At 39.9% G+C, this 19085-nt stretch overlaps 1 protein-coding gene across 4 annotated transcripts in view; it reads right to left on the bottom strand.

The window, feature by feature from the left end:
• WDR37 (WD repeat domain 37) overlaps positions 1–15159 on the bottom strand; it is a 52408-nt gene extending 37249 nt beyond the window's left edge. For 2 of the 4 annotated variants that reach the window (XM_037510535.2, XM_037510538.2), the window contains exons 1-3: positions 15010–15159; positions 6000–6177; positions 1296–1392 (exon numbers count right to left, since the gene is read on the bottom strand). In XM_037510535.2, the coding sequence (XP_037366432.1) occupies positions 1296–1392; positions 6000–6137 (235 nt within the window). In that variant the 5' untranslated portion in view covers positions 6138–6177; positions 15010–15159. Of the gene's footprint in view, positions 1–1295; positions 1393–4170; positions 4537–5999; positions 6178–12764; positions 13366–15009 lie in introns of those variants that run through there. The other 2 variants (XM_054695054.1, XM_037510539.2) reach the window with 2 other exon arrangements.
• Positions 15160–19085: the final 3926 nt, after the last annotated feature.

Here is a 19085-nt window from a genome sequence, read left to right as displayed (position 1 = left end):
TTTAAATGAAATAGTAATACATTCTCTTCATTAAGATTCAACTACAACACTTATTTCTTGAGTGAATAATATTTTAATAATGCAATGTTTATAAGGATTCAATTTTGGGAACTGAGTTATAAAGCATGAAAGACCTAATTATGTTTACATTTGCATAATACAGATTTCATAAACACAAACCCTATATAAACAACAAAAATTGGAAATGAACAGAGCAGAGCAAGATGAAGGACAAGGTTGTCTTGCTCCACTGTGAAGCAGTGGATCATAAAGTCTAGTGACAGAACTAAAAACGGAAGTGATTATTTTCCTTTGCAAAAATAATCAAAAAAGAGCTAAAAGCAAAAAATGAAAAAAATGCTCTCCTCTGCAGGAAGGTAATAAGCAGGCAGGGGTAATGGTAGGTAAGTATCTTTTCTCTTTATTCTATTTGATTTTTTAAGCATAGGAAGACATGCTTCTAAAATAAAATTTAAAACTATAGCCAAACTAAATAAAAATTCTTTTTATTTACCTTTAATAAGTCAAATAGATAATATACACATTTTAGGAAATTTTTATAATACGGCATATTTTCAAGAAAAACAGGAATCAAAGTTTTCCCAATTTATAGTACACAAAGTATACTACAGAATCATAACTTAGATCAACAGGTATGGTGAGCTAATTACTGCCTCCCCCTTGAAACCCCCCAGAGATGCCTATGACATAATTCCTGGAACTTACGAACATGTGACCTTCGTGGCAAAGAAACACTGCAGTTGTAACTAAGGTAAAGAAACTCCCAGTGGGGAGACCATCCTGATTGGCTTAGATAGCCCATCCTTCCAGTGTCTCAGGAGGGGTCACTGAGGCACAAGAAGGACTCTGCCACTGCTGACAGCTTTGAAGAAGCAGGAGCTTTCAGCCAAGGAACATGCCAGTAAGAAGATGAGAACCACTGTCCTAACAGTGCAAGGGAGTGATACCTGTCACAATCCAAACAAGCAGAACATATCTACCTTCATGCCTCCAGAAAGAACAGGGCTCTCCTACACCATGATTGTAATATGGATGCCAGTCATGCACAACAGTCATGCCAGACTTCTGATTTCAGAGTTGTAATCAGTTTGTGTTATTCTAAAGCACTAAATTCACTACAACAAAATTACAAATGGACAGAGAGAAAACTTTAAAATACAGTAAGAAAAAGAAAATAGACACAGTGGTGGATGTTCGCTCGTAAATTTGTCTGTCAAAGATTTCTATGGATAAATGAAAAGTAATAAAAGCATATTAACACAGGAAATACTCACATTCTAAGTTTTCAATATAAAGGTTTTCAAATTCTCTTTCTATTTGACCAAACAGTTCCAAAAGTGTACTGCGAACTGAGGAAGGCAGCTTAGAATCCTGCAGAAAAGAAAGATTTTATTTCGAATAAATATATGAATACTAGAGTGAATGAATGTGAGAAACTGATACCAAGTACCAAGATACTTTCCAAAGGGAATTATAATTATCATTTCTTAAAACTCTTATTATATCTTTAGATATTTTATTTCTTACATGGTAAGATGTAAGAAAATGGTAAAAGAACTTAGTTTCAAATTTCTATAGATGAAACTAAAACCAAATTGTACAAATGGTTGGCCAAGATAACATAAAATACAAATATAAGCACTTCTTAAAATACCCATTTTTTTCTTCTAAAGAGAGAAAATAAGCCTACCTGATTCAAAAACTTCCCAACTTGTGAAGAAGAAAAACAACCTCCATAAATGCAACTGTTACAAATAGTCTAAGTGCTATTATTTGGTACTATAAATTACTTTTAATATGCTATATACTAACAGACATGTCTTATAGAGTTCTCATGGTCAGTGTGCTTCCACCAAAATAAACTGAGTATTTCCTGTAAAACTATTCAATACCTACGAGAATGTTGTAAAAAGAGAAAAATGAAAAATCTCACCTGTAAGAGCACAATATGTATGAATTCAATGAAAACATTAGGTTCTCATCTGCATGCTCTGCAGGCTTGCATGTCTAAGCACCTGCTCTGTACACCTGTATAAACTTCCAGGGGACAACAGGCAAAAGCAACAGCCTGACTTTTTAAAGTATACTCAAAGTAAACGGTATCCTAGGCACCAACTGTGTTCACAAGATTTACTTTCCTGGGCCTCCCTCATGGCGTACGGATTAAGTCTCAGTGCTATTACTGCTGTGGCTTGAGTTATCAACCAATGTGGCCTGAATTCAATCCCTAGCTAGGGAGTTAACCCACATATGGCATACCAGACCTCTCCTGTTTCGCCCACTGCTCCCCTTAGCAGTGTATTTCAGTAAACTTGCCTGTTCTGCTTCCCACTCTGTCTCTGGTGAATAGTCTCACCCCCTGCATCTCTGGCCTACACCCCAGTTCTTCTATGCACAAATAAATAAATCTTTAAAAATAATAAACTCAAAATAGTCATGTATAAATATAAAACAAGACAGTTCAATAAAAAAAAAATACTTTCCTGGACACTGGCAATGATAGGAAACTAATACTGTCTATACTCCACACTTATCTCCTAAGAGCATGGTCTATAATTACTATTTTGTGTGGGAACAACCTCCTCCCAGCAAGTAGAGTGTTTTCAACAAAATTCTTAACAAGTATTTCTAAAATGCTTCAAATCCTAACTGCTGTCAGTGTAATTTTCTAAGTGACTTTTCAAATTTATACATAACACAAACTTTTTGATGTTTAATGAGTTGCAAATAAAAAATACAATGTTTATTAAATGTTTTCAGATTAATGTCTTAGGAAAACAAATTTTAGGGAAATGATTTCTAATGATATAGGCATGTTAGTAATCTGTTTTGAAATCACCACAGAATGCTCAAGTAAACTTTATAAGCTACTTAAAAATATATATGGAGCTATTTATTTAAAAGTACTCTGGTAGAATTAGTAATAGTCTCTCTCAGCAGCTGTCTAAAATAACAAAGAAGGGCCTCCTGGTGGCGCAGCGGTTGAACGCTGGGTTGCGAAGCTGCCCGCAGCCTCTGCAGCGCTGGTTCCATCCCTGGCTGCTCCCCGGCCACCGGAGGAGGGTCCCACATGGCACACAGACCTCTCCTGCCGCCCGCTGCTCCCCTCAGCAGTGCGCTTCGGTCCTTCTGCCTGTTCTGCTCCCAGCTCTGGCTCTGGTGGATTCTCTCACCACCCCCCACCCCCGCCCCGCGCTTCTGACTGTACCCAGTGCTTGTATAAATAAATAAATCTTTTTAAAAATAAAGAAAAATAAAAGAAAAAAATAACAAAGAAAAAAAATGAAAAAGCCCAAAAACTTAAAATAACAATAAAAATTAAAATAAACCATCAAAATTATGATTTAACACACTGCCTCTCCTCCCTCCCCCATGGTCTCTGCATAGTCCCTGCTCTGTGAGCCACATTCTTCCAACAGCCCTCAAGTGTCACTAGCTTGAGAATCCTTTCTGATTCTTGTACAGGTCTCTCCTCTATGTGTCTCAATTCCTAGTCATCTTATTACTCACCAACTAAAATACTGCACGCACCTTAATATAAAATATAATTGTAACAGGAGACAAAACTGAGATGTCAGTATTAATTTCATTTCATAAAACAATCACACAATGGAATGTGTGGTGAGAACTTTTCCACTAGAGGGCAAGAGAGCCAAGTCAGAGAGCTCCTTACAAAGATCCTGTTATCTTTTGTAACAGTTCTCCTTTCTAATGCTGTTCAATTTCAGAGACCCTGAATTGAGAGATGCTGAACTTCTGCTGCTAGCACTTGAGAAAATGCAAGACAAAGGAGCTACTGTGATCCAGTCACTTTCAAATGAGTCAGACTTTTATCACATTAGCACACACATAGACCAGGCAGACTGCAATGCCCATATGCAGGGGGTTTGGTGATATACCAATTTAGCACTTCTCTGTAAAAAAAGACCAGCCCTGCCCATGCTCATCATTGCTTCCTAAAATATTTCAAATTCATGAAACTAAGGCACATAAAATTACCATTAGCTCATTCACACTAATCTTCATCTCTTTTTAATGCTGTTCCCCAACACCTGAAGAAACATTACTATAACCTGGTCTAGAAGTAACAGTCTATTGTTCAAGTCCACTGGCAATGAGCCATCTGTGCTCTTAGACACTGGCACTTACACTTAACATGCCAAATGCTCACACCAAACACCAACACTATCTTCCAGAAAATGCTGGACACCAAGATGAGGGTTCTGGGATAGTGACTAAGCTGCTCAGGTTGGAGAATTCTGAAGTACATTCATAAAAGGTCACCTGAGATTCAATTACCTACTTTTCTACATCACAATGGAGGACAGGACACCAAGAGAAGAACACATTTATTTCATATGGGAGCTAACTCTAAAAAATGCTAGCACAGGTGACAGAATTGTCAGAGCTAGAAATACAAGTAAATCTAACAATTAGAAAAACATCTTAGACTACTCCCATGTAACATCCAAAATGGTAGCTAATAACCACATTTACTATTTAAATTTAAAAGTAAATTAAGCAAAATTTTATAAATTCACATGTGATTTAGGTCGAGAACATTCCATCATTATACAAGTTTCACTGCATAGTTCAGATGCAAACATTCACTTTCCTGAGAGTTACGGACTGAACTGTGCCCCTTTTCCTCCCAAACTCATATGTTAAAGTTCTAACCCCCAAAACTTTAGAATGTGACTAGATTTGGAGATAGCAACTTTAAAGGTGATTAAGTTAAAATGAGGTAATTAGGCCCTAATCCCAAATGACCAGAGTCCTTATGTTAAGAGAGTAGGACAGAGACACACACAAATGGAAGACCAAGTGAAGACACAGGGGGAACACGGCCATCTAATGCCACTGAGAAGGAGCGCAGAAGAAACCAGTCACTCCAACACCTGGTTCTCAGACTTCCATGCTCCAGGATGCCAATGAATGAATGCTGTATAAACCCTCATTCTGAGCTGCTTTTTCACAGCCACCTAAGTTTACTGACACACAAAGAATATCAACACCATTTTGAAGACTCTTTAAAGTCTATAGTTTTATTAAATTGAAATGTAATCATTTCTCGCAGATTCAGATGTTTGTTCACATATGCATCCATTCAACACAGTACAACAGGATTCTAATTGAATAGCCATGATGTGCCAGCAACTGTGCTGCACTCTGAGTGTACACTGCTGCCCTCCTAGAAACTACATCCCAGAGGACCAAAGAGATCAAAGTTCTGGGATCCATCATTCCAATGAACTAATTTCTCAGCTTTAAGCCTTATTTTCTTGTAACGTTATAATCCATGAATTAGTTCTAATTGTAAAAGAATGATTACAAATTTTATGTATTTATAGTTCTGCCTATAAATATGTATAAACTTACACAAACATGTATTATTTATTTCATCAAAACATATACTTTTATTTTGTCTCCATGGTATTCTTTAAAAATCCTAATAACTTTCATCATCATAGAGGAACTAGAAAAAGTATAAGTGAAATCTGTCAATAAATTATTAGTTCATTTAATCAAAGGGAACATCAAATTATGGGAAAGATATGCAATGTAATAAACAGCTGACAACACACTCACTACAGCAGACATAGGACAAAGCAAAGTTACTGAAAGGATGCATTCCAAAACTTCAGAAAACAGAAAGAGATCGTTAAAATTATATCTAATTCTGTTCTTTTCTTGGGACTATCAGAAACAAGAAACCTAAAATTGTACTGTCAATTAAACTGTACAAAGAATAAAAGCTGATCCAAACTTACACCACTTTTTTATTACTAGGTATTTTAAAAACATTAATCTGTCTCTGTTAAGCTGTTATACCTGGCTGCAGTTTTAGTTGGTTTATTGGAGTGAGGAGGGTGCTTTGCTTCTTGGTAACCCACATTTGTCCTTTGGAATTCTGTATACATTTAGCTTTTTTTTTTTTTTTTTAAGAACACCAGCTGCATGTTCACAGTAAGACTTACTTGTCCTTCTAACATTTCTCTCGGCAGACCCGCCCTCTCCTGCTCTGAGCTGTTTGTTCTTCGTATGGAAAGGCTATGAGATTTGCGTTTCTGTTTTGCTTGGCGAGCAGTTGAACAACTCCCGCTTTCTGTGGGCATTACTTCTAGAAGGTGATGTCCTGGTCACTCCTGCAATAAGCTAAACAAAAGCAGGAAAAACAACTACTTTATTTCTGACATGGCAAAAAGTCAAGAAAAACAGTGAACAAGACAATTATTACTTTTAATTCCAAACCTCTTTACTCTGGTTAACATTTACTATGCAATTTAGAATAAGAAAAATAAAGATGTTTTAAGGTAGAGACCACCACATTTGTTAGAGATTTTTTTATAAAATCTCATTAACACATTTTATTTTGTTTTTAAAGATTTATTTATTTATACAAGAACTGGGGTATAGGCCAGAGGCGCGGGAGGGTGAGAGAATTCACCAGAGACAGAGTGGGAAGCAGAACAGGCAGATGAACCGAAAACTGCTGAGGGGAGCAGCAGGTAAGGCAGGAGAGGTCTGCAGTGCCATGTGGGTATCTCCCTGACTGGCCTGGAATCGAATTCATGTTGCAGTGGTTGCGGACAGCTTCACAATGCTGTGCTGAACCCGCTGCACCATTGGGGAGGGCCCCAATTCCTTTTTAAATGTTAGTAGCTGGTATATAAAACTAAAACTGATTTTGTGTTATGCGCTTGTGTCCAAATTCTTACTGAATTTATTAATTCTTGATTTTTCCAGATTCACTGGCATTTTCTTTAAAAAGGACAGTTTTATTCCTTTCTGATCTGTATTGCCTCTTAGTGATTTCACTAGAAATTCCCGGACTATATTGAATTAGATTGGTGATTGCTTTGTTCTGATCTCAAGGTAAAAATATTGCTGGGCTTCCATTCAGAACCACCCAGCACACCCTAGTGATCCCAGCCTCCCTATCATCTGCCCTCTGATCTAGACCCCTCTGTGGTAGGGGCAGTAAGGTTTGGGGGTGATACAGCCTAGCAAACAGGAAGAACTGAGGCCCTACAGAATAAGCAGGGCTCAGGATCCTAATCCTGAGGGAAGGGGAACCTCACTCCTCCAGATCAAATTCCCACACCCACCTCCAGGGCAGGCCTCTACAACGACCAGGCTCATTTTCTCCTTCCCAGCAGATGTGGGGCAGCCCTTGCACACCAACCCTCTCTGCCCCATCTGCCATCCTCTATCCAAATATACACACGGTGAAATAAACCTCCCATACCACAAAAAAAAAAAAAAAAAAAAAAAAAGAAATATTCCATCTTTCACTTTTAAATAAGATGCTAGCCACAAGTTATTTGTAGGTTTTGTTTATCAAGTTAAAGTTCCCTCTGGATTTTCTTTTATAGCCTGCTACAGGGATGGTTTCCAAATGACAGCCCAACTGTTCTCCATAAAATAAATTCCACTTGGCCTTAGTAGATAATTCATCCTCTCTCTGTTCTCTCATTTTGTTTGTTTTCTTTTTCGGTTCTTCACAGGTTACCTGAACATTTTTTTTTTTTTAATAAGACTTCTTTTTTTAGCGATTTATTTATGCATACAAGAGCTGGGGTACAGGCCAAAGATGCAGGGGGTGAGAGGATTCACCAGAGACAGAGTGGGGAGCAGAACAGGCAGACTGACTGAAGTACACTGCTGAGGGGAGCAGTGGTGAGTCAGGAGAGGTCTGCTGCACCATGTGGGTAGCTCCCTGGCTGGCCGGGGAATCAAACTCATGCTGCAGAGGTTCTGGATTGCTTCATAGTGTAGTGCTTAACCCCATGCTCCACCAGGGAGGCCCTACCTGAACATTTTTTAGAATTTCATTTTGATTTAGTTTCTAAGCTCATCTCTTTTATATAACTTCTTTTAGTAACTGCTGTAGATATTACACTGCATTTTTATAATTTATCAGTTTACTGTCACCAACATTTTACCAGCTCATGGCAGAGTATAGAGACCAATCTTCCATTGTATCTCTTTACCCTCCCCCATTACCTAATTATCTGAAATATATCCAGAGAACCACATCAGAGTTATGCTTCAACCTTCAAATGTCATTTAAAGAAAAAAGAACGTCTACCAAATTTACCAATATTTTTGCTCTCCTATTGTTTGTTCTTCCTTCCTGATGTTCTCAGTTTCCTTTAGTCATTTCCTTTCTGCTTAAAGAACTTCCTCTTTTATTTCAGGGTAGATTTGCTTGTGGCAATTATGTGAAGGATGTTTCTACTTGATACAAAATTCTGAGTTGATAGTTCTTTTCCTTCAGCACTTAAAAAGGTGCCATTTCTTTCTGTTCTCTAGATTCTTATGAGAAATCTACTGCCATTCAAATTGTTTCTCCACTGTAGGTAGTTAAGTGCCATTTCTCTCATTGCTTTTTTGTCTTTAATTTTAGAAGTTTCACTATAAGGTGTCTTAGCGTGGATTTCTTTGAATTTACCTTTTATCATGGGCTTCACTATGCTTCCTAAAATTACAAATTTTACTTGCCAAATTTAGGAAATACTTAGTATTTCTGAAACACACATTTTCAGTTCTACTGTCTTCTTCTTCTTTCTAGGATTCTTTTGTTAAAGTCCCACAGGTCTCTGAGGTGTTTTTGTTTTTTTTACCAGTCTCTGTTGTTCAGACTGGGTAATTTCTATTGTTCCATCTTCATGTTCATTGAGTCTTTCCTCTGTCCCTTCCATGCTGCTAAGCTTTCTACTAAGCTTCTTATTTCATTTGTTATATTTTTTCAGTTCTAAACTTTCCATTTGAAACTTATATATTGCTACAAATGTGACTTCAATAAAAAAAAATTTAAATAAAACTTACATGTTTCTTCTTTAAACTGTGTTTTTCTTCCTGAGATTTTTCCATTTTTTCACTTGTTTCAAGCCTAACTGCTCATTGCAACACTTTTATAATAATTGCTTTAAAGTCCTTGTCAAAAAATTCTGACATCTGTGTCATCTCTGTAGTGCTATCAGTTCTCTTATTGTTGAGATTTCCTGATTTTCATGTGACATGTGACTTTCACATGAAGCCTCAACATTTTGTGTATTGTCATTCTTGGGAGCTGATTTATCTTGTTACAACAGACAAAAAGGTGCTATCTTGTTCCTCTCAGTAGGTACAGAAGGTCAAGGCGGAGACAGAGGTTAAGGTTTCTACTCTGTTGATCCTGGCAAGAGGTATTCCTAGTTACTGCAGGTGGAGTAAGAGTCCAGTCTCTACCTTGGCCTCCACTCATTCCACCCTGGCTGAACCATGGATGAGCCTCTATACTGGTCCCTACATGGCCTCATTACCACTGGTGGTAGAAAAATAACTGAATCTCTACTTGTTTTCTTCAAACACCACCCCAGCAGGAAGAGGAATGGATATGTTATCACCTGCAGAGATGAAAATCATAGCTCTTCACCCAGCCTTCTCTGATACTACCCTTGCAAAGGGTCACTTCATTATACTTCTTAAGAATTAAAGTCTAAATTCCCCATCCAGGCTTCAACAGTGGGAGGGAGGGTAAAGGCTTATTGTTTAAATAGTGCTCCTGGTGGTGCAAGAGGTTAAGACACAGCACTATGAAGCTATCTGCAGCATGAGTTCGATCCCCAGCCAGGGACCTAACCCACATGGTGCAGCAGACCTCTCCTCCTTGCCTGCTGTTCCCCTCAGCAGTGTATTTCAGCTGATCTGCCTGTTCTGTTCTGGTCCCCACTCTGTCTCTGGTGAAACCTCTTACCCCCCACACCTATGGCCTACACCCCAGCTCTTGTATGCATAAATACATCTTTAAAAATTAATTAATTAAATAGTGCTTTATCTGGTAAGCTGTCCTTTTCCTGGTCTTTTGATTAAAGAGCAGATCTTTCTTGGAGCTTTCTGTCTAGCCCTTTGGTGCTCTTGGGTTACTGGCTTATCCAGTACCAAATCTAGGATATGAGACAGAAAAAAAATCCATCAAATTAGCTCTGAGTCATCTCTCAGGTCCCAAAGTATCTCCGTCATTCTTTTTCTCCACCTTTCAGTCTTCTATTTGTCTTACAGATATAATGTCCACTGTTTGTAGCTGTACTCAAGGAAAGGAAGAGGGAAAGTTCATCTAGTCCCCATCTTTCCATAAATGTTTTTCAGGTTCATAAATATGCTAGGTACTAGGACTAGAAGTGGACAAAACAGACTTGGTCCCTACATCAAGACTCTTATAGTTGAGTTGTAAGGCACTGAACACAAAATCTCATAGCTTATTACAGAAATTACAAAGTGTGATGAATGCTATAAAAAAGAAATGCAAATCTTATGAGATGATCAGATGATCAGTCAAAGAGTGAAGAAGGTCATTTTGAAAAACTGATATAACTAACTGAAGAAACAGTTAGAGGTCACCATGGAGAGGATTAAGTATTTTAACTTAAAGGAACCATACATGCGAATATCCTGAGCTGGGAATGGTTTGCTAGCAATGTTAAAAAAAATGTATGTTGTGGTCCAGAGTGAACAATGGAACAAAATGGTGCATGATAAGATAGGAGAGAACGGATTGCATTGTTCTTTTGTTTAGATTTTATCCTCAAAAAAAAAAAAAGGAAACCACTTACAGATTTTTAAGCAAATACATGACACTAGATTTTATTAAAAGTCACCCTGGGGACTTCCCCTGCTGGCGCAGGCGGTTGAGTGCAGTGCTGTGAAGCTGTCTGTAGCCCTGGTTGGATTCACGGCCGGCCAGGGAGATTCCCACATGGCTCAGCAGACCTTCCTGTCTCGCCCACTGTTCCCCTCAGCAGTGTATTTCAGTCAGTCTGCCTGTTCTGATCCCCGCTCTGTCTCTGGTGAATCCTCTCACCCTCCCACATCTGGCCTGTACCCCGGTTCTTGTATGCATGAATAAATAAATCTTTAAAAAAAAAAAAAAAAAAGCCCCCCTGACTGCTGTGTGAAAATACAGAGACTAATTGAGTAGGAAGGGGGAAATCAGTTAGAAAGATACAGAAATAGTCTAGGTAATAAGTGATGGCAGTTAAGATTAGAGGGAAGATGATGGGGGTGGAGAGAGCAGTATCAGGATGGTCCTCATTTCCGGAGAAGTAAGTGATATAGTAGTCATTATTGAGATGAGACAGAAGATTTTGAGATATCAGGGCTAATATTGAACACATTCGGTTTGCAATGCATTTGAATAAAATCCAAAGAGGTAAGAGGTATAAAGGTCTGGAGATGAACAGAGTAGAGAACTAGGCTATTTTCATTAATCTAGGGGTGGTCCACATTTAAAGATGGGCATTTTGACCCAGTCATGCCTCTAGATTCGATTTCTTACCTCATCACTCTACTTTGTAAGAAAGAGAGTAAAAATTTTACTGGTTGAAACTGGGAAGACAAAATAAATATACAGTACCTCAAATGATATATGGAAAAAAATTGATTGAAAAATGACAAAACAAATCTTAGTGATATTTAGAACTAAAAATTATAAGCTACAGAATTAGGATATGGTTGAAATTAGGGCATAAAGAAAAATGCGTAATGATAAAATCTATAATGGTAGAATTTCATATAGTGAAAAAAGGTAATATTATTAACACTGACAAATTTAAGTTTAACATATCTATGAATTGGGAAACAATTGATATGATCTAGCTGAAGAGCATTTCAGTAATTTTTTAAATGGGAACATTTAGAAACTATTTTACTGTGCTATATACAAAAACTGGCCAAGAAATCTGATTTAATGGACTCTTATCCAGAAATTATATTTTTCATACAAATATAGGTAGATGAATGATTCTTTTCCAGTGATGACACATCTTAATAAATTCATAAAGCATATCATTATAAAAACCATTCATAAAATAATTTACCATACTTAGTTATGTTGCAGCTTATCAGGAATGTTTTATAAAGGAAAGAAAATATCCAAATATAAAAGCTGTCCTGATATGGCCTCAGAGGGAGATTTTAACATTAGATATTGAAATCATGTAAATAAAACAAAACAAGCAAGTACTTCTATTTCCTAACTGAAGAATGTTATCAGAAGATGTACATAAGGTAAGTATAAACAAGATTCTACTAGCTGATTATACAAAATGCAAAAAACTGTAATAACAACCTCCCTTTCACCTCAAAATTGTAGGCTTTGAATCATGACTTCCTTAAGTATCACACCACTGGCTTTTCCAGCCACAGTATCTTCACAAGAAAATAAGCATTCTTCTTTACAACTACATAATTCTTTACATACTCAAGTTCTGCCTTTCACTGAGCCTTCACAACCCCCCACCACCCCCACCCCCCCACCAAACCACAGAGTCGTTTCTGGCTTTGACTGCTTTTGTTTTTCACTTTCATGTAATAGTGGATACATTCTTATCTTTCCTTTTGATCAAATTCCAACCAAATATAAACATTCTGAACAATTATAAATTCTAACTAAACTCAAGAAGTCGTAGCTCAACACAGGCTCATAATGCATGTGTCATATGCCGAGTTATCAACACTAAGATTATCTGGCTAGTTGAAGTTCTGCCTTTTCCAATCATTTCTCCAATCATTCACAACTGTTCCAAAATTAGATCTGTAAGTTCCTCTAGATCTTCTTTTAAATGTCTTTTTCTGTTGTTAATCTTTCACAAAATCTTTCCCAAAATAAATCACAATTTTTTTTCTTGAAACTCTTTCAAATTTTACTCTTGTCTTTTCATTCACATGCTCCAGCTTTCCCCAACATTCTTCAGACTTACCACCACACTTCCTTCCTTCCTTGGTGGGGAGCAAGCCCTGGGCTCAGGGGCTAAACTACCATCTGTCTTCACCTCAGGCCATGGGTCAAACTTGTTAAAAAACAAGTTTAGGGTTTTTTCAGGTTGGTATCATGGAAAGAGAGGCAAGAGAGTTGCAGGTGTTTGTAAAAGAAAGATTGACATGACGTAGCATGGAATCTAAACTGAACAAGAGGAAGGGTAGACAAAATTAATGGAGGGACACTAATGGATGAACAGGTCTGAGATAAAGAACTGCCCCAAATGGTCATTTGCTGTGACCTCAAATGATCAGTAAAAATAGTCACTAATTCTCACAACATCCATTTGAGATACAACAGGCCCCAAACATTGGCAGACAAAACACTTTAGCAAACTGGTTATAAAATTATTTAAAAAAAAAAAACTTCACTCTGAAAATAAACTACTTTAACCACAGCAAGCTGTTTCACCTAAACATAAACTACTACAGATGTCTGAAATTCCAAAAACTATTTTTTTTCCTTCAGATAGTCACACCAATTTAGTATCAAAGGACAGATCAGTAGTTTAAACAGAAGATTTATGTGAATAAAATGTCCTACTTTTTTTATTTTAACATTTATCATTTTTTTAATTTTTTTAGACAATATTTGCTTCCCCCCTCCCCCTCAGATTGAGTCCCCATAGAATTTCCTTCCCCAAGGCACCCATGCACCAATTGTCCTATTTTTTTTAAATACTATTGTCAGGAAAGTATAATTAGCACCCTCCAAAAATCCCACCTCCCTATCCTATCATTCAAATAAATAAGAATTATTTGTTCAACTATTCAACTCATTTGCCCTCATATGCTGCCACATGCTTATTACCCCTACATACAAAACATTATGATTTCATATATCCAGAGCAATTTTAAAACAATTTTTAGGAGAACAGTTGCTCATGAACTTAATTTCATGAATGTTACTAAAATGCAAAAGAATGGCTAAAGGATATACTTGCATGTAGTATTTAAAAACATAAGGTGTGACTGAATTTCCAAAGAACTTCAAATTTTTTTTTTTCATAAACATCTTACTGTGAAAGCACTGTTAAGTAAATTCCTAGTGAGCTGAAACGTCAGACTCAATTGCTGAGCAACATCAATGAAGAGACTACCTCAGAATTCTGTCACCAGCCTTAACCTGCTTAAAATGATGTCACTGTTCTAGATATAATCACAGAATGCATGTTTATCAACTCTGTGCGTAACACTGAGCTGGGGGACACCAGTAAAACAAGATCTTTTAAAGATCTCAATAATTAACAGAGCGAGCTCCACCAATAAAGAATGAAATTCAATAAATGGAAAATTTTGTCTTTAGAAAAACCAAGACAAGACAATTTAGAGAGCTCTTAGTGTAACGTCAGGGAAACGAACTTAACAGTGTTAGTTCAGGGCAAGCAAAATAAGTGAAAAATCTAAAATACCTAGCCAAAAACAGTGCTGCAAGAGGTCTAGAGGAAGAGTAAGAAAGCATACCTAAAGACCCCCACTGCAAGAATGCGCGGCCCCTGTGTGACAACCTCAACAGGAGAAGGCAGGGCAGTGGAGATATTAGGCTCCTGCCCAAGGTCGCGGGACCGGAGTCCCCTACCCTCAGGTCCCTATAGGCATCGCGCATAAGAAGTGCGGTCTCCTGTGAGGTCTCACAGGGAGATGGGAAAACCAGCACTACAGGCACGCCTGGAAGGACGAGGCGAGCACGGAAGGGAGGTGGGGCAAAGGGAGACCTCGGCCAGGAGTTCCCGGGTCAGCGGGCTCAGGTCAGCACTCTAAAGGCACACGCTGGACGGCAGGCACCGTGGCACTGGGACCGACGAGCGAGCAGGTGGACAGAGTACCGTGATGCCCACACAGGCCAGCGGTCAAAGTGGTGCCTCGATCGAGCCACGGTGGAGGTGGGGAGGGGCTGCCGCAGGGCGCGAGGTCCAGGGCCTGGGTCTCAGGTGCAGCGGAAAATGGCACAGGATCGCGGGGTCAGAAGCGGGGTCAATGGCCAGGTAGGTACCAGGTAGAAGGGTGCGGATTCAGAAGCTGGATCGGGAGGGGCGGGGTCTGCGGACCGACGTCAGAGGCCGGGGGCGCGGAGAACGCGAGGGTGTGGGGCAACCTGTCCCTCCCGCACTCCTCCACCTCGGCGAGGCCGCAGTCGCCTATCCCCGAGCTGAGCGTCCGGGTGGAAGATGGCGGCCCGACACTCACCTGTCACGCCTCCTCCGCCCAGTGCCCGCCAGGCCGTGAGCTGCCGCCTGTCGGTTGCCAGCAACGTGGCGCCCGGGACGCGCAGCGGGGGTGCAGGACACCGTGTCTCCACCTAAAGCTGCCCCACCACCGGCAGCCCTGCTCCCCGCACTTCCGCCTCTGCCGGAAGTCCCGGGCAGGCCACACGGCCCGGCGGCCGGAAGTCCAATCCCCATCCACCACTCCACGCCCCTCGCCGCCGGAAGTCCCGCCCACCTTCGTTCCACTCCTGCCGACACCGGAAGTCCCTCCGCGGTCAGTCTCCACCCGGGAAGTCACGTCTAGCCGAGAGGAGAGCCGGAGGTCATGGTGCGGTGTCGCTCGTCCAGCCGCCCTGGCGCCCATCCCGCGGCGGTGGTCATGTGCAGGCCCGTCTCTGGGCCCGGAGCCGCGACTTGGCGAATTGAAACTGGGCACCAAACCGGAGTCCCCACTGCGACCTGACTGTGCGAGAGATACTGTCCTGGTGGAGCTCACAGAGGCAGGACCAGTGGTTTGCAGATGCCTGCTGATGACTCGTCCAGGTTCCGCTCTTCGTCATTTGCTCCCCGTGGCTAAAAAGGCAACAGAATCACTCATTGAAAAAGGTGAAACTTGAACAGCGTCCAGGCCCTGTTCCAAGATTGAAAGGCTACATAACAGGAATCCGCGGCTTAGCTCACACTGAGCGTTTGAAGTTTCTCATTTTGAGTCAGTCAAGAACATTTTTACTTTTGTTTGGGTCAACGTTTTTGCTCCTTCCCTTAAAAAATAAAGCTTCGGATTCGAGAACCTCTTCTATGATTCTTGCACAAGAAACAAATGTAACATACTTGAGGATCCAACTAACAAAAAAAGTATGTAGTTTAAAGACTGAAAATATGTCTGCATTGTGTTATAACAGTTTATCAGTAAGAACAGTTCAATAAGATCAACTTTTAAGGATTTCGGACTTTTGGAAGTTGTGTCAAAGCAACAGTTTTATTTCGCACATAATATAGTCTGCTTGTGATAGTTGATAAAAAGCTGTATGAACCACAATGTCATTTTTCAACTAGTTCACACACTAATATGTGGTTTTATTTGCAACAAAGCATTCAGTTTAGATAAAGTTACGACATTTTTAGTTTAAGTTATTCCCTTGGTGTATTTAGGATTCCACAAAAGTCACTAAAATGAGTTCATTAAAAATGAGGTGTCACAAAACTAAAAAGGGAAAGGAATAAACATTTTGAGAACTTGTGTGCCAGGCATTTAGCATATTTGGCAATTTCTTTAACAGTAAAGTAGAAATTCTAAATTGAATTCTCATTAAGCATGAAAATGTTAAAATATTTTTCATGAGTCAAAAAACTGCTATATGAGGGCCTCCCTGGTGGCGTAAAGGGTTAAGACACAGCCTGTGAAGAAATTTGCGGCCACTACAGCACAAGTTTGATCCCCAGCCAGGGAGCTACCCACATGGCATGCCTCCTGCTCTCCTCAGCAGTGTATTTCAGTCAATCTGCCTGTTCTGTTTCCTACTCTGTCTCTGGTGAATCCTCTTACCCCCCACACCTCTGGCCTGTACCCCAATTCCTGTATGCATAAATAAGTCTTTTTAAAAAAAATAAAAATAAATATTCCATTCAGGTGCTAACGATTGAAAATGGCTTGTAGGGTGGGGTACTTTGTTTTTTTGTTGTTTTTTGTTTTTTTTTAAGATTGATTTATTTATACAAGACCGGGGTACAGGCCAGATTCGCAGAAGGGTGAGAGGATCCACCAGAGACGGAGTGGGGAACAGAACAGGCAGACTGACAAAACGCACTGCTGAGGGGAGCGGCGAGCGTGACAGGAGAGGTCTGCCAGACCTGTAGCCCTTTGCAGAGACTTGGCTGCTGTACTTGCCAAGTCCTTCCTTCCTCCTTGCCTGCAAGAAGGCCTAGTTGACCTAGAGCCTCAAAGAGCTGTTGGCTATTGGTTCATACCAATAGCTCACAAAGATCTATTAACACTGGTGTATTTGACACTGCCTCATGGTAACTGGTGACTGGCACTACAGGGCAGTGTTATCCAGCACTGTTGACAGGTGATTGGTATTCTGTGCCCAGTCACCTTTGAGAGCTGTCCACTGCTTCTACTTCTCTGTCACTGCCTCCTGGTGCTACTAACCTCCATTGCTGTCTGGTCCAGTGCCACGTGCTGTCTACCCCAGCCTTCAGGCTGTTGATATGAGCTGCTACAGTATCACTTCAAGGGCCCCACCTGTTAGCACCTCCAGCTGTCACCGTGAGTTAGATACTGACTCACCACTTGCCAATGTCAGCTCTAGGCCATCTGGTGGCATCCAGGTGGCAATCACTTATTTATTCAAGTGGAATGAATAAAGGAAGACTATGTTCGAATTTTAAAATTCAGATTACATATGCCATCTTGCATAAGAAGACTTTGACGCTACAGGATGCTACAGATACTATCTGAATTGAGACAGCTGCTTGTGGCCTTAGAAACAATATTTCCCCACTCTCATTTGTTAAATAAACCCATTGTTATAGCTCTGTAAACTGACTTGTCTTGCAATTGTTAGCACACAGGTGAGAACTCAGACAGTGACCTGTCCCACCTTGGCACTGCCCTTTGACCCTGTTTTAGCAGTTTTGATTAGAGAAGACAAATAAAATACTTCCCAATTTTTCTACCTACACATCTGGTGAAAGGCCAGATTTTCTTCATATACTTCAGCCCAACATAACATATAACACCTGTATTCTGTAGTTAGCCATTAAGGAGATTTGCCAAAAATGTAACCAGAATACCCACAAGCCTCTACTAATTTTTGTTTGGAAAAAAATAATCATTTTTCATTGAAATGTTAACATGCAATGTATTGATCATCTTTAAATTGATAAAATATTTTAATATATCAATTTTATTGTTTCTAATAAGCTAAATAGGGATGGATACAAATTGTAAGAAAAAGCTCACTAATGTCCTTAATAAATTTTCGGTGTAAAGATGGCCTGAGACTAAAAAGTTTAAAATCCACTGCACTACTTCACTAAGCTCACTCAGTACAGAGCTTCCTCAAATTATAGTAGGTTTATGTTCCAATAAAAACATAATAAAATGAAAACATCATAAGTCAAAATATATTTAACACGCTGTAGGGTAAGGTAAAAATTATCAGGCTTTTCTGCCCTCCTGCCATTAGGATAGATGACGGAACCTTGCGGTCCTGAATGCATGCCTGATGGTGGGCACCTGGAATAGGGTGTGGGTGTATGTAGATGGGATTCACCTGTCCTAAGACTGGGCTTTTAAGGATGGCATCACAGGGAAGCCAGCAGGAGCAGAGAAGCGAAGAGAAGCAGAGAGAATGCCAGAGAGCCCAGATAGAGTGAGGATTTGCTGAGGGCTGCCAGCCTCTGGGCCCTCCAGCACCCCTGCCTGCCATATGCCTGGTAGATCCAAATAAAAAGCCTGCAAAACCCACCGAGGACACTCTAGGACTCCTTCTTTACCTGGTCTGCTGCATCAGAAAACCTGCACTGTGTCCTTTTTGTCCCTACACACACCTACTGAATTGTTTGCCTACCAGAACATTGTAGCCTACTTAGCCTACCTTAAATGTGGTCACAGTAGCCTACATTTAGCAATAGCATCCAACACAAAGTTATTTTTCTAACAGTGTTGACGATCTCACACACAGATGGGCAAATTTGCTGCAAGAGCACAACAGACAATAGTGACTGCCATATTGCTAGGGGATCCTATAGCTAAACCTAGGGCTGGGAAGGGTGGGGGAAAAAATCGAATTTCAACATTTGAAGTATTGCTTCTACAAAATACGTATCTCCTGTAAAGCTGAAAAGTCATTAATGGAACCATCATGTCCCAGACTATATTTAAAGTGTCACTGGCATAATGAAAGAAACAGCTTAACTTCAATACATATACTATTGTAGAAATAAATTCTAGCCTTTCACCCAGGCAGAGGAAGAACAAGCGGTACTTCAAGAATGGTGAGGTCAGGAGAAGCTTTATTACTCATGCATGAGGTCCCAGACCTGGGTAGC

The sequence above is a fragment of the Talpa occidentalis genome, unplaced genomic scaffold (genome assembly GCF_014898055.3).
Source record: "Talpa occidentalis isolate TD23 unplaced genomic scaffold, MPIMG_talOcc4v2.1 talOcc4.14, whole genome shotgun sequence".
Taxonomy (NCBI): Eukaryota; Metazoa; Chordata; class Mammalia; order Eulipotyphla; family Talpidae; genus Talpa; species Talpa occidentalis.
The sequence above is the reverse complement of the archived record's forward strand: the minus strand, read 5'-3'. Positions and strand labels throughout refer to the sequence as shown.